The 15,655-nt window shown below is 33.9% G+C and overlaps 1 protein-coding gene across 4 annotated transcripts in view; it reads right to left on the bottom strand.

Annotated features, from left to right (window-relative positions):
* Positions 1–15,655, bottom strand: part of LOC103097891 (uncharacterized) — a 36,522-nt gene that overhangs the window by 15,601 nt on the left and 5,266 nt on the right. For 3 of the 4 annotated variants that reach the window (XM_007493490.2, XM_007493489.3, XM_056793291.1), the window contains 3 exons: positions 6,889–7,006; positions 4,677–4,782; positions 2,356–2,438 (listed from right to left, as the gene is read on the bottom strand). In XM_007493490.2, coding sequence (XP_007493552.1) covers positions 2,356–2,438; positions 4,677–4,782; positions 6,889–7,006 — 307 coding nt within the window. The remainder of the gene's footprint in view (positions 1–2,355; positions 2,439–4,676; positions 4,783–6,888; positions 7,007–15,655) is intronic. The other variant, XM_016433391.2, reaches the window with a different exon arrangement.

The raw sequence follows: 15,655 nt of genomic DNA, 5'->3' as shown, positions 1-15,655 counted from the left end.
TGGTTCTCTCCTCTCTCCTCTCTGTGACAGGAGGAGGTGGAGAGGATGTCGCATCTATTAAGGAGAGACATCTTCTAGATTGTTCTTTTCCTTTGATTCTCTAGGGGCACGTGGCAAATAATTCTCTCTTGAGCTGCAAAAGGATGGGCTGTCCTTCTCTCTACCCTAAGAGCCTGCAGCTTTTTTCCAAGTGGCAAGACCTTTAGGGATCAACAAGGCAAACTTGAACCTAAGTCTCTGACTATCTGTCCTACAGACATGATCAAACATAAGTCTTGAAATTGTTGTGTTTTGCATAAAACCAACATTATGAATTTCAGAGGTCCAGAGATCCTGGATTGAATTCAGATCTTCTGTTTAAGTCCATATTTTGTGAAAAGGAAATAAGTAGCTGTCTCACAGAGTAGATCAAGTACATTTCTGCTTCTGTATATGGCCAAAATTTTCCTTTCAGTTTTCCCTAGAGCTACAGGACAGAGGCAAAAAGAATCAAAGGCTGTGAGATAAATACCTGACCTTTCTTTCAGATGGTCAGGTCTTTACAAAACTAAAGTTAGTCATTATAAAACAGAGAGACCCCTTAGTGGAAAGCATCATTCTCAAACCTTTGGACCCCAGTATCCCCTTCCTTTCACTATTATACTATTTGGGAAATTCCTATCACTATTTCATGTCAGAGCTGAACAACTGGGTTATATTTTGCCATTTCCTCTAGGTAGTCAGAGCTCAAATTGAGAATACTAATGGCAGTAAGTGGTAGTTAGGTGGCACAATAGATAGAGTGCCAAGCTTGGAACCAGGAAAGATTCATCTTTATGTGTTCAAATCCAGTCAAATTAGAGACTTACTATGTGGTCATAGATAGAAATCACTTAACCCTGTTTGTTTTAGTTTCCTCACCTGTCAAATGAGCTGAAGAAGGAAATAGCAAACCTCTCCAATGTCTTTGCAAAGAAAATACCAAAGGGATGTTATGGAGAGCAAGACACAACTGAAGAACAACACGGCAGTAAGTTGTGACTCCAGGAAATGAAACACAGACATAATTTTGCATCTTTCTTGAATGGCCATAATTATTTGAACATAACACTTACCTTCTTAATGCTCTATACCTCTAGAAAGCAATGAATGAAAAGGACTCTGAATTCTTCACTAAAACAATATAAATATTTAAGAAGTCCTGAAGAAATATAATCAGAACTGGACACCATAACTAGATTGTGAATACCCTAAAATATTTTGGTAATTTGAAAAAATCTAGACAAGTTCAAACTTAGTTCAACACTCTTACTAACGTAAGAAACAAGCATCATACTTTGAGAATCTAATGTTTTAGGTTATTTATTTTGAAATTTAATTTATATATTAGCAAAATCAGTTAAACATACTCTAAAATGACATAGTTGAATGTCTGCCTATCATTTTTTTTTGCTAATCCATTTCTCTCTAGAGTTTTCCTTTAAATTCATGAAAATATATTCTCTCAGGTACTTCAGTGAAGAGTCAAGTCTAGAGATGGGTGTTCTTGGGTTCAAATCTGGCCTTAAACACATGATTGTTATATTACCCAGGGAAAATCACAACCCTAATTGCCTAGCTCTTAATGTTCTGTCTTGGAATGGATACAGAGCATCAATTCTAGAACAGAAGGTAAGGGTAAAAAAGAAAATCCCTTTTTTTCAGGATGAAATGTCATTTTAATATGAGTAAAAAGTCTGACTGTATGTGCACAAGAAGGTAAGGTTTTCAATTCTTGTATTATCAGAAACATCATAAAATTAGTTTTATAACATACTTCTATTTATTTCTATGTTCAGTTGAAGTACACACAGAATGATTTTTTTTTGCTCTTGTTCTGTTCTATTTGCTTTACATCTAAGTTTATTCAAGATGTTTCCGGATTTTTTCTATTCCTGATATTTACTGATTTTAATCTATTTTCAGAAATGATTCAGATATTCCTCATTTATTACACTATTTTAATAATGCTAATAATAATAACTAATATTTATGTAGTTTTTATGATGTGCCAGGCATTATGCTAAGTGCTTTACAATTATATCATATCATCCTCAGAATGCTGGGAAAGCTATTATTATTCCTGTTTTATAAATGAGGGAAGTAAAGCAAACTGAAGTTGTGACTTGCCTAGGGTCCATAAGAGAAAAAGACTATATGATAAATACCAGTGAACACTGATCTATTTTTAAAATATTACTGTCCAATTTGGAAATATACCCATTAAATGGATCACAGAGGTAAAAGCACATCATTATTTTATTATTAAATCTTCACTGTTTTGTCTAAAAAAAAACCCCACTAGTTTAAATTCCCAATAGAAGTTTATAAATATACCTAGTGATCCAGAGTCCTGATATTGTTGCAGTTTTATAATTTTTTCCTTCTCCTTTCATAACTGTGATATCTCCAACTTCTTCCTTCAAAAAGAGAAAATGTTTAGATAGTGTACTTACAATATAGACCCAAAGCAAATAAACTGTAACATGCTTAAAATCAACCAACAAAATCCAATCCCATTATATGTTAGTGTTCAGCAATTACATAATCAGATTGGAAAGACATTTTAAGGAGGCATTAGTTAATTCTTTTACACTCCTTTTCCATGATGTATACATATATGCAAAAAATATATATATATATAGTGTGTATATCCATATACATATACATGTGTATATAGATATATACACAGAGTTTGAAGATTAAATACTTACTTTGATCTTGCTACCAAAGACTTTATCAGTACAGCCTATGAGATAAAGGATGGGCATTTCAAAATGTCTGTTGAGGATACCATTAGAAATAGAAAAGATATTGTGGTGGCAAACAATTAGAAAATGATGGGATGTCCCTTGATTGAGTAATGACTGAACAAATTTTGGTATAGATGGTGATGGAATATTGTTGTGCTATAATGAATGATGAATTGGAGTATTTCTATATGAACTGGAAGAACCTCCATGAAATGATGTAGAGTGAAATGAGAAGAACCAAGAGAACATTATATTCAGAAGGTAGAATAATTGAAAGTAATTGAAAGTAATTAACTTTGCTACTAGTAGCAATGTAATGACCCAGAATAATCCTGGGGGACTTATGAGAAAGAACACTATCCACATCAAAAGAAAGAACTGTGGGAGTAGAAATGCAGAAGAAAAACATATGACTTATCACTTGTTCATATGGGTACATAATTTGAGGGGTTTGGTTTTAAAAGATTGCTCAATTGCAAAAATGAATAATATGGAAATAGGTATCAAGTGATAACCCTTGTAATACCCAGAGGAATTGCTTATCAGCTCCAGAATGAGGGAGGTAAAGAAAATGAATCATGTAAGCATGGAAAATATTTTTAAAAATAAAGAAATGAAGCAAACAAACAAAAATGGAACAGGAAAGGGAAAGATATAAGGATTGTTGGTAAGAGATTGTTGCTTAAAGGTAAATAAACTTAATGGAAATAATAAAAACAAGAAGGATCAAAGGGGTCTAGCATTAACAAATCTCAAATTGAACCTACAAAAATTAATAATTATTCAAGATTACTTGGCAATGGTTTAAAATAAAAGCAAATTCACAGAACAGGCCACATAAAAAAGTTCCAGAAGAAAGAACTCAGCAGCCCAGGGGTTCAATAAAACCCAAAAGAAAATTGAGAGAGAAAGGATTTTGTATTCCAGAAAGACATGTAGGAAAATTGGAAATTAGTGTGACAGAAATGAGAGTTTGAAGAGGAAAATGTATATCATTTACCTCAGTGAATTCAAGTAGAATATATAACCTTAATATTGGTGGAAATCCATACAGCTTTTAAAAATAAATTTTAAAAAATAGGAGTAAGCCCTCATAGACATATATTTATGGGACACATCTATAATAAAAAATATAAATGGACATCATAAAAGAAAACAGCAATCTTGGATGACTAAGAAAGATTTTATCTGAACAAAATCAATGTAACTCAAACAAGAAGAGAAACACCAAAGTCATCAAAGACAGGAAAATTAAGGCTACGTAAGAAGACTCACATATTCTTGTCTCAGTACAAAACTCCCATTAATCTGGGAAAACCTGAACAAATAATGTGATGTAAGTATAATTAGATATTATTGCCTTTTAGAAATTACAATAAGAAGCATTCTAAGAGGAAGGAGAAAACCCACATTAACTAATATAAAGTGAGCAGAAGAAGAAAGCTCTTTAAAATTACGGCCAATTAAAGCAACAATAAAAGACTGACATACTCTGATTGTAATGAAAAATCTTAGTCTGGGAGAAAAGATGTTGAAATATATGTTGTTTTCACTGGTGGAGAACAAGATAAGGACTACAGTTGCAGAAAGGAGCTTAAGCTATCAGATTCAGTTGTTGTATTGGTCAGTTTTGCTTTATTCATTCCCTGTATTACAAAGAAGAGTTCAGTGTGAGGTTTGAAGTGCCTATCAGGAAAAGGCTAGAATGTAAATCCCAAAGATATTGATATAATCACATAAAACAGCAACAATAAAATCATTTATTCACATATTACTATTTAAGATTATTCAGGCTAGGAAAGGAAACTTTCTTAAAGAGCATATTAAATTTTTATTTTAATATCTTGTTATGGAAAAATTAAGAATTTCAAGTTTTTGCATCTTTGTATTTGGTTCATCTAATACCTGAAAAGTGACTGAATCTGTAAAATTTTTCTTCCTTTTCTCTGATGCCTCAAGGACTATGATGCTTTCTGTCTTGACTTCAGATGGTTCTCGTCCAGTTTCAATCCTAGGTTCAAAATATCCTCATTTAATTTATGTACTTAGGATAAAACAGAGTCATGAAAATAAATTGAATGTACAAATGCAACTTAAGCTTTCATGCTTGCAAAAAAAATTTCTTTAGGTTCCAGTAGCATTATTTGCCAAGAAAATACAAATTCATTAACTAAAAATAATTCTAAATGGAACTCAACTTGACTTATGTTCAGGCATTCAAAAGGGAAAGGGAAAATGGTTTTTAAAGTGTCTTGTAAATTGCTGAGCAGAAAAAAGTTTCTATCTAGGAAAAGAACTGAGAAGGGAAATTAATTTTTTTAATTAGGCTTTCTTTCTCCCCAATTTTTGTGTGTGGAAAACAGAACTGCAGAGCAACTAAAACTACAATTATAGATTTTTATTAGAAGACCAAAGAGTGGTACTTAAAAGATAGATTTCAGTGATTCATCATACCATCAATTTACAAATATTCCAATCAAATCAGCACCTCTCTACAAAAACAAGATTTAGAGGACTGATGTGTCTGAATGAATTCATCACTCCTTAGCCTGTTTGGGGATTATGTTCTTTCCTGAACTTTTTAAGCAATCTTCAAAGATGATAAGACATAGAGTTCATTAGTGGGTTCATATTCCAAGTCTTTTGGGTTAGATAGGACATGTCCAACAAAAGGTCACCTCCAATTCTTCAATAAGACAATGGGAAATTAGATTGAAAAAGAAAAAGACTTTGGCAGAAGTTGGAAAACAGGGTGAAAAATGTCTAGGAGAAATTATACATAAATATAGAAACCTTCTTCCAATCAAATTTCACTGTGTTGTTTCAACTATGATATTCTTCAGAAATGTCCAAGCTCTACAGAAACTAGAAGAAATGATTCCTCTGGGGTGTCAGACAATGTCCCATTGAGAATTTGTGGACTGGATCAGGAAACAAGATAATTCAGAAACAGACTTCTAGTTGGTTTTTTTATAGAAACTTTGGGTGACAATAAACAGGTAAGTGTCATCATAGAAACTGAGGAAAAGACAATAAGGTTGAGAGGATGGGGGAGAAAATTTCCACTATATATTTGGGATATTTGGGGTAGGCTGCTAAAGAAATCAATTTTGTTATAGTCTAGGGAAGGAATAGTTCTCAAAACATGAGTGCTGATTGAATTGGGGTCACAAAGCAATGAGTCTCTGAGGCTTAGAAACAGAATACCTAAATTTTCCTTCCTATGAAGTTAACTGAAAATAAGGTTCTCCTTTAGGTTTTTGATTGCACTTTTGCTTTCAATTCTACACAACAGAATGTAATCTCAGGAAGCATTCCACTTTAGAGTTCAAAATTGTATTTTCAGCAAGGTATATATCATATTCTCACAAATTTAAATTTACAATGATTTGGTAATCTATAGGCATTTTGTATTTTTTTCCTTTCTCAAGGACCTATGTTAGGGCAGTTTATAGTTATATTTTGAATGTAGATTCCTACATTCATATATCTAGGAATCCCTATTTTATTCAGGAGTTGGTTTATTATATAGTCAAATTCCAATGATCTCTAAAGATAATTCCCAGCATTTTGTGGCTCCCATTTTTTTCTAATGAAATCAAAGTGGACCACCCCCCCATCTAAGATTATATCACATTTATCTTGTATAGTTCTTTTCTATGCAAAATAGTAATTTGTTTCCTAACCAATTTCTTTATTAATTTCTATAGATCAAGGATGATTTCTCCCATTCTGTATATCTCCTTCATGTGATAGCACAGGGCCTGGAAGAGTCTAGATTAATAAATATTTATTGATTTAACTTGGAAATAATTGGACATATGTTTATAACTGGCCAATTCTGGCAATTATTGAAGGCCTTCTAAATGATCAAGAATAAGATGATGGACTGATGCCCATGTATTACAGACCACTTTGGAGTAGAATAGTTGGGAGTATAGAATCTTTGTTGCAGGACCAATTCCATTTCATTGCAAGTTTGGTCATGGCAATATTTCTTCAGTTTTAAGAGAATTTCTGTGGTCACTTTTCATGCTTACAATATTAACCCCATTTAGTATAATTTTAAATCCACCCTACAGAGTTAATTCTTATAAAATTATAAATTGAAACTCACCATCCATATTTGTGGGCTGCATCTCCTTCAGCATTTTCAGTAATAGCAACATTTGGTTCCTTTTCCTCCTTGTCTAAATCAAAGAAAATATGAGTACAGCGCCCTCGTTCATTTTTGCCTATAAATTGTGGAAATAATAATAAATAAAGTATCAAAAATAATGGTAAGAATAAAATTCTCTTTTTCTTTTTTTTTAAATTTCTTTGGGATACATTCTAGTATTGATATTGCCAGGTCAAAGGATATACACAATTTTATAATTCTTTGGCATAGTTCCAAATTGCTCTCTAGAATGGTTGAGTCAGTTCACACAGCTCCACAATCAGTACATTAATGTTCCTATTTTCTTATGTAGCCTTCAACATTTGTTATTTGCATTCCTGACATGTCAAACAATCTGAGAGATGTGAGGTGGTTAAGTCACATTTGTATTTTTCAGTCATTTAGTGTATTTTTAATATGACTATGGACAGTTTTGACTTTTTAATCTGAAAACTGCTTATTCATATTGCTTGACCATTTATCAATTGGGAAATGACTTGTATTCTAAATTTGATTCAATTCTCTATAGTTTTGAGAAACAAGGCCTTTATCAGAGAAACTTGTAAAAATTTCACCCCAATTTTCTGCTTTCCTTCTAATCCTGGCTATGCTGATTTTGTTTGTATGAAAACTTTTAGAGGTAATCAAAATGATACATTTTACCTGCAGTAATGCTCTTCTGTCTTTTGTTTGGTAATAGAGATCAGACAGGTAATCTATTCTACCCTCCCCTAATTTGCTTATAGAATCAACTCTGTGTATAAAACATGAACCTATTTTGATCTTATATCTTGGTATATGGTGTAAGGTATTGGTCTACATCTAGTTTCTACCAAATTGTTTTCCAGTTTTCCCACCAGTTTTTGTCCCAGGGATCTTTGGTTCCTCAAAATGGATGTTTATTATTTATTCATATTACTTCATTTATTATTACTAGCTATTTAACATATTTTGTTGGTTGTTTGATGACTATACCAATGAATAAGTATTTAGTTAAGATACAATTGCCATTTTTATTATATTGCCTCAACATACTCATGAGCAATTAATGCTTTTCCAGTTTACATATCATCTTAAATTACTTAGTATAGCAACCTCTGCCTATGAATAATTCCACTATCTACTATGATAGTGAAAACAATTTTGAGAGTTACAAATATCATTTTTCCATATAGGAATATTAACAATTTGACCTTACTGAAGCCCTTAAAATTTTCCCCCTCTTTCTTGTTTACCTTTTTCATGTTTCTCTTAAATTTTGTATTTGGACATCAAAATTTCCATTTAGTTCTGGTCTTTTCTTTAGGAATGCTTGGAAATATACTTTGTTAAATGCCTATACTTTTGCCTGGAAGTATATAGTCATTTTTGATGGGTAGGTGATTCTTGGTTGTAAACCCAATTCTCTTGCCTTCCTGAATATCATATTCCAAACCTTGTGGTCCATTAGTGTGGAGGTTGCCAGATCTGTGTAATCCTGACGAGTTCCTTGATATCTTAATTGTCTCCTTCTGGCTGCTTGCATTATTTTATCTTTGGCTTGGAAACTCTTGAATTTGTCAGTTACATTCCTAGGGCTTAGCTTTTGAGGATTTAATGTAGAGGGTGATCTATGGACTCTTTCAACTTCTATTTTACCCTCTTGTTCAAGAATATCAGGGCAGTTTTCTTTGATAATTTCTTATAATATGATCTCAAGGCTTCTACTTTTTTTACAGATTTTCAGGTAGACCAATGATTCTCAGATTGCCTCTCCTAGATCTATTTTCTAGATCAGTTGTCTTTTCAATGAGATATTTCATGTTTCCTTCTATTTTGTCATTCTTTTGACTTTGCTTTACTAATTCTTGTTGTCTTCTGAGATCATTAGCTTTGACTTGCCCAATTCTAGTCTTTAAAGACTGGTTTTCAGATATAATTTTTTTATTTTTCCTGTTTGGTTTGGTCTATACTGTTTTTCATGGCTTCTAACAGGTCAGTTCTGGTCTCTAAAATTTTATTACTTCATAGGATTACTGTGCTTCTTTTTCCAAGTGGGAGATTCTAGCTTTCAAACTTTTATTTTCTTTTTTAATTATTTTCATTTTTATTTCCCATTTTTCTTCTATCTGTCTTTACTTGGTTCTGGAACTCTTTTTTGAGTTCTTCTAGAGCTTATGACCAATTTCCATTTTTTTGAAAGTTTGGATTTTTCTCCATAAAAGTTATTCAAGTTCAAAGGCCTTTTTCTGTTACAGTTTATTTCTTTTGGTATTTGTGGGTTGTGACTCCTTCAGGGTTGATGGTCATTACTGTGTTTGTTTGTTTTTTCTCTGTATTATCTTGGCTTCCCAGTCAGAAGTCTAAGTGAGGTGGGCAGGTAGATCTTGGTATATTGAGCTTTAAATAGTTTTGCCTTGAGGTTATTTTTCTAGTTTCCATTCAGTGCATTGTGGCCAGCCTGGTCTGCCTTTTCTGGTACTCTTCAGCCTCAAGTCCCAAGTCTTGCTGCCAAGACCCTGCACTGCCCTCAGGGATAAGTCTATGGTGCCCTCAGCCAGTCTCTGAGGATGAGAATTTAGAGATTGCCCTGGCCCTTGCTCTGACTCTGACATGGTAGGTGATATGGGGGAGGGGTGATTAGCTCACACTTTGGTAGGTGTAGTTTTACCCCCCTAATAGCATGGAAATGCCCCAAACCTGCCTTCCGTTAAGTCTGTGCCCTGTGGAAGAGCCCCTACACTCATCTGATGTTGATTTTTGTCCTTTTGAGATGCATTATATTAGTCAGTTGTGAGGAGAATGAAGAAATTTTGCTTTGGTCTTGATTCAGAATCCATCAGTTCTTTCTTTGGAAGCAGATAGCATTTTTCTTCATCAATCCCTTTGGGATTGGCTTAGATCATTATATTGCTGAGTTATTCACAATTGTTTATTATATATTATTCCTGTCACTATGTACAATGTTATTCTGCTCCTATTATGTCAATGTTTAAGCTCTTGCCTTTCCAATTTTTTTGAACTCCTTGTTTGCCATTTACAACAAAATATTACTCCATTACAATCATACATCACAACTTATTCCGCAGTTGATGGGTATCTCATTACTTTCCAATTCTTTGCTCTCCTTCAAAAAACAGTGCTTTAAATAGTTTTCTCTGTATACTTCCTTACTCTTTTGTTTTTTTCATCTCTTCAGGATACAAACCTAGTGCTGGCATTGCTAAGTCTAAGGGTATGTACCTGCTTTAAAATGCTTGGGCACATGACCAAATCAGTAGATTAGTATCTCAATCTTTCCACATCCCCCCAAGTTTTGTCATTTTCTGTTTCAGTCATAATTGCTGAGATCTCATATGTGTGGTGTGGTACCTCAGGTTTATTTTAATTTCCATTTTCTAAAATTAATGATTTAGATAATTTTTGTATAACTATAGAGAGCTTAAATTACTTTTGTGTGAGAACTTCTTGTTCATATCCTTTGTTTATCATTTATCCATTTGGGAATCACTTATATTCTTATATATTCAAATCATTTCTCCATATATTGGAGAGATCAGGTCCTTAGAGAATTATAAAAACTTTTGCATTCATATAATTATTGTGTATTACTCTTCATCCCCCCCCCATTTAGTTTCTAACCACCTCTTTCTCCAGTTGTCACACTTTTCTATCAGACCTACCACTCTTCTCTTATTCTCTTCCCTCTTACTTGCTTGTAGGGTAAGATAGATGACTAGACTCAATTGATTCTGTGTCTTCTTCCCTCCTTGAGCCAATTCTGATGAGAATAAGGTTCAGGTGCTTACCTCTTCCCCTCCGCTATATTTCCCCTCTATTTCATGCCTCTTTCTGGTGTGAAAATTTATCCCATTTGATCTTTCTCTTCCCTATCCTCTCAATGGATTCCTCTTTCTCTTTCTTCACTTTAAAAAAAATCTCATCCTATGATATTCAACTCACACCCTTGACAAAGTTCTTTGGAGACACAAAAATTATCCCCCTCAATGTAGTGATGCACACAGTTTAACCTTACAGAATGTCTTTTGATTTCTCTTTCCTGTTTGCCTTCTTATGCTTCTCTTGAGACTAATATTTAAGAATCAGTTTTTTTTTTCCTATTCAGCTTCTGTCTTCTCATCAGGAATGTTTGAAAGTCCTCTATTTGCAGTGAATGCCCATTTCCCCCCCCTCAAGAATTATGCTCAGTTTTATAGGGTACATGACTTTTATTGAAGTCTTAGCTCCTTTGCCCTCTGGAATATTCTCTTCTGAGCTCTTTGATCCTTTAAATTAGAAGGTGCTAAATCTTTTATTATCTTGATTGTGGCTCTACAATATTTGAATTTATTCTTTCTGACAGTTTGCAACATTTTCTCCTTGACCTCGGAGGTCTGAAATTTGACTATAATATTATTGGGAATTATCCTTTTGGAATCCCTTTTAGAAGGTGATTGGTCTTGCACTCAAAGGGACCCAGGTAATCTCCTTCAGAGAAATTGCTTGGCCCCTTTATCTGTAGCTAAGAATACTGGGAGCCATTGCTGCTTATTCCAAAGTATCTAAGGCCTGTTTCCTCAGTGGGACCTTCCTTGGCTTGCCTCTTTTAAATTCCACTTCTACCATAGTACAACAGATCTTTCCTATTGACCGTTGAAATTGTTTTTAGGCTGAAAAATTATTTCACCCTGTCTTTTTTGTGGGTTATGCTGCTCCAAAATTTTGAGGCATTATATAACAGTTTAATTTTGTAGCTAGAGATCAGATGAGACTGTGTAACTTCTCCCCATCTTGGCTCTGCCCCCTCCATTCACTTTGTTATCTTGATGGAAAGCCTACTAAATATTTTACAGACCCTATTATTTTTATTTTATTTTTTAATTTAATTTAATTTTTTAAGACCCTTACCTTTCATCTTGGAATCAATACTGTGTATTGGGGTCACACAGCTGGGAAGTGTCTGAGGTCAGATTTGAACCCTTCTCTAGGCCTGACTCTCTAGCTGTCTGAACTAGCTGAACTGAATTACCTAGCTGTCCCCCCCCATTGTTTTTAAATGGAACTTTTCTATTTGTTCCTGCTGCTAAGTGATTTTGAGGTAATATATAGAAATACTTATGTTTTATATGAACTTAATGACAGCATTTTCCTGCAGTTCTTATTTAAATTCCTTTTATTTGGCTCTCTAGGGTTTTCCAAATAAATTTATCATCTATAAAAGGTAATAATTTAGTTCCCACTATACTTTTGCTTATTATTCCCTAAATTTCTTTTTTCTTGCCTTATTGCTATAACTCACATTTCTAAAGAACTCCCTAAGAAAAAATCCGCAGGTCCAGACAGATTCACAAATGAATTCTATCAAACATTCAAAGAACAGCTAACCCCAATACTATACAAACTATTTGACAGAATAAGCCAAGAAGGGGTTCTACCAAATTCTTTTTACAACACAAACATGGTACTGATCCCAAAGCCAGGCAGGTCAAAAACAGAGAAAGAAAAATATAGGCCAATCTCCCTAATGAATATAGATGCAAAAATCTTAAATAGGATACCAGCAAAAAGACTCCAGCAAGTCATCCAAAGGGTTATCCACTATGATCAGGTAGGATTCATACCAGGAATGCAAGAATGGTTCAATATTAGGAAAACCATCCACACAATTAACCATATAAACAAGCAAACCGACAAAAATCACATGATTATCTCAATAGATGCAGAAAAAGCCTTTGACAAAATACAACACCCATTCCTATTGAAAACACTAGAAAGTTTATGAATAGAAGGGCCTTTCCTAAAAATGATAAACAGTATATACCTAAAACCATCAGCAAACATCTTCTGCAATGGGGAAAAACTCAAAGCCTTCCCAATAAGATCAGGAGTCAAACAAGGATGCCCATTATCACCTTTATTATTTAATATTGTACTAGAAACATTAGCAGTAGCAATTAGAGAAGAAAAAGAAATTGAAGGCATCAAAATAGGCAATGAGGAGACCAAGCTGTCACTCTTTGCAGATGATATGATGATTTACTTAAAGAATCCTAGGTATTCAACCAAAAAGCTAATCGAAATAATCAACAACTTTAGCAAAGTTGCAGGATACAAAAATAAACCCACATAAGTCAGCAGCATTTCTATATATCTCCAACCCAGTTCAGCAGCAAGAATTAGAAAGAGAAATTCCATTTAAAGTCACTCGAGACAATATAAAATACGTAGGAATCTATCTGCCAAGACAAACACAGGAACTATATGAACACAACTACAAAACACTCTCCACACAATTAAAACTAGATCTAAACAATTGGAAAAACATTGATTGCTCATGGGTGGGATGAGCTAACATAATAAAAATGACCATCCTACCCAAACTTGTCTATCTATTTAGTGCCATACCCATTGAACTACCAAAGAACTATTTTACTGAATTAGAGAAAACAATAACAAAGTTCATTTGGAAGAATAAATGATCAAGGATATCCAGGGAAATAATGAAAAAAAAATACAAAGGAAGGTGGCCTTGCAGTCCCAGATCTCAAACTATATTACAAAGCAGTGGTCATCAAAACAATTTGGTACTGGCTAAGAGACAGAAAGGAGGATCAGTGGAATAGACTTGGGGTAAATGTCCTCAGCAAGACAGTCTTTGACAAACCCAAAGACCCCAGCTTTTGGGACAAAAATCCAGTATTTGATAAAAACTGCTGGGAAAATTGGAAGACAGTGTGGGAGAGATTAGGTCTGGATCAACACCTCACACCCTACACCAAGATAAACTCAGAATGGGCAAATGACTTGAATATAAAGAAGGAAACTCTAAGTAAACTAGGTGAACACAGAATAGTATACATGTCAGACCTTTGGGAAGGGAAAGATTTTAAAACCAAGAAAGACAAGTCACAAAATGCAAAATAAATAATTTTGACTACATCAAATTAAAAAGTTTTTGTACAAACAAAACCAATATAACTAAAATTAGAAGGAAAACAGCAAATTGGGAAATGATCTTCATAACAAAAACCTCTGACAAAGGTCTAATTACTCAAATCTATAGAGAGCCAAACCAGTTGTACAAAAAATCAAGCCATTCTCCAATTGAAAAATGGGCAAGGGACATGAATAGGTAATTTTCAGTTAAAAAAATCCAGATTATTAATAAGCACATGAAAAAGTGTTCTAGATCTCTTATAATCAGAGAGATGCAAATCAAAACAACTCTGAGGTATCTGACAGCAAAGGTAAGTAATGAATGCTGGAGGGGGTGTGGCAAAGTAGGGATATTAATACATTGCTGGTGGGATTGTGAATTGATCCAACCATTCTGGAGGGCAATTTGGAACTATGCCCAAAGGGTGATAAAAGACTGTCTGCCCTTTGATCCAGCCATAGCACTGCTGGGTTTGTACCCCAAAGTGATAATAAGAAAAAAGACTTGTACAAGAATATTCATAGCTGCGCCCTTTGTGGTGGCCAAAAATTGGAAAATAAGGGGATGCCCTTCAATTGGAGAATGGCTAAACAAATTGTGGTATATGTTGGTGATGGAATACTATTGTGCTAAAAGGAATAATAAAGTGGAGGAATTCCATGGTGACTGGAACGACCTCTAGGAAGTGATGCAGAGTGAGAGGAGCAGAACCAGGAGAACATGGTACACAGAGACTGACATATTGTGATACAAGAGAACATAATGGATTTCTCCAGTAATGGCTTTACAATGTCCCTGAACAACCCTGCAGGGATCTACGAGGAAAAAAAAAAAACTATCCTCAAGCAGAGGACAAACTGAGGGAGTAAAAACACCAAGGAAAAGCAACTGCCTGACTACAGAGGTTGAGGGGACATGATCAAGGAGAGATGCTAAATGAGCATCCTAATGCAAATACCAACAACAAGGAAATGGGTTCAGAGCAAGGACACATGTGAAACCCAGACGTGCGTCAGCTAGGGAAGGGGTGGCGGGGGTTTGGGGGGGAAGAAAAGAAAATGATCTGTTTCCAATGAACAATGTATGAAAATTACCAAATAAAATAATGTTTTAAAAACTAAAAAATAAATAAATAAATAAAAAATCATAAAAAATCATAAAAAAATAAAAAAAAAATAATCATTGTACAAAAAAACCCTCACATTTCTAATACCATTTGCAGATAATTGTGGTGATAGCAAAAAAATCTTTACTAGTTATAATTGCATTATTTTATCATCATTTGCAAGATATTCTCAATATTTTATTTTGAAAATTTGAAAATATTCTCCAGATTAGATGTCTTATTTTATATAATAAAAATGATAAAAATAGAACTGTAATCCTGCCTAGTTTAATTTATTGGTTTAGTGACATACATGTCAAACTATAAGGAAACTATTTTATAGAACTAGAAAAAAATAAAATAATGAATAATAATTTCATCTGGAAGAACAAAAGGTCAAAAATATCAAGGGAATTAATGAAAAAAAATGTGAAGTATTGCTGGGAACCATCAAAGACCATGCTGTTTGACACAGTCCATGTGGAAACCAGACACTGCAAAGCAGCCCCCAGGAAGGATGGAAACACCCACTAAAACCCCCCTAAGTGACTTTCATTATTAACAAACCCTTACTATTGGAATTCCTATGATTATTATTCTTACTTAGCCCCAGGAAAAATAGATGAGAGCAACATGCTTGCAGAGTTAATACAGATGTCCCACTCTTTCCCCCTAGGATATTACCAGGAGAGCCCACTTACAAA

The sequence above is a fragment of the Monodelphis domestica genome, chromosome 4, assembly GCF_027887165.1.
Source record: "Monodelphis domestica isolate mMonDom1 chromosome 4, mMonDom1.pri, whole genome shotgun sequence".
Taxonomy (NCBI): Eukaryota; Metazoa; Chordata; class Mammalia; order Didelphimorphia; family Didelphidae; genus Monodelphis; species Monodelphis domestica.
Note: the sequence above shows the minus strand (reverse complement) of the source record. Positions and strands in the feature narration are given on the sequence as shown.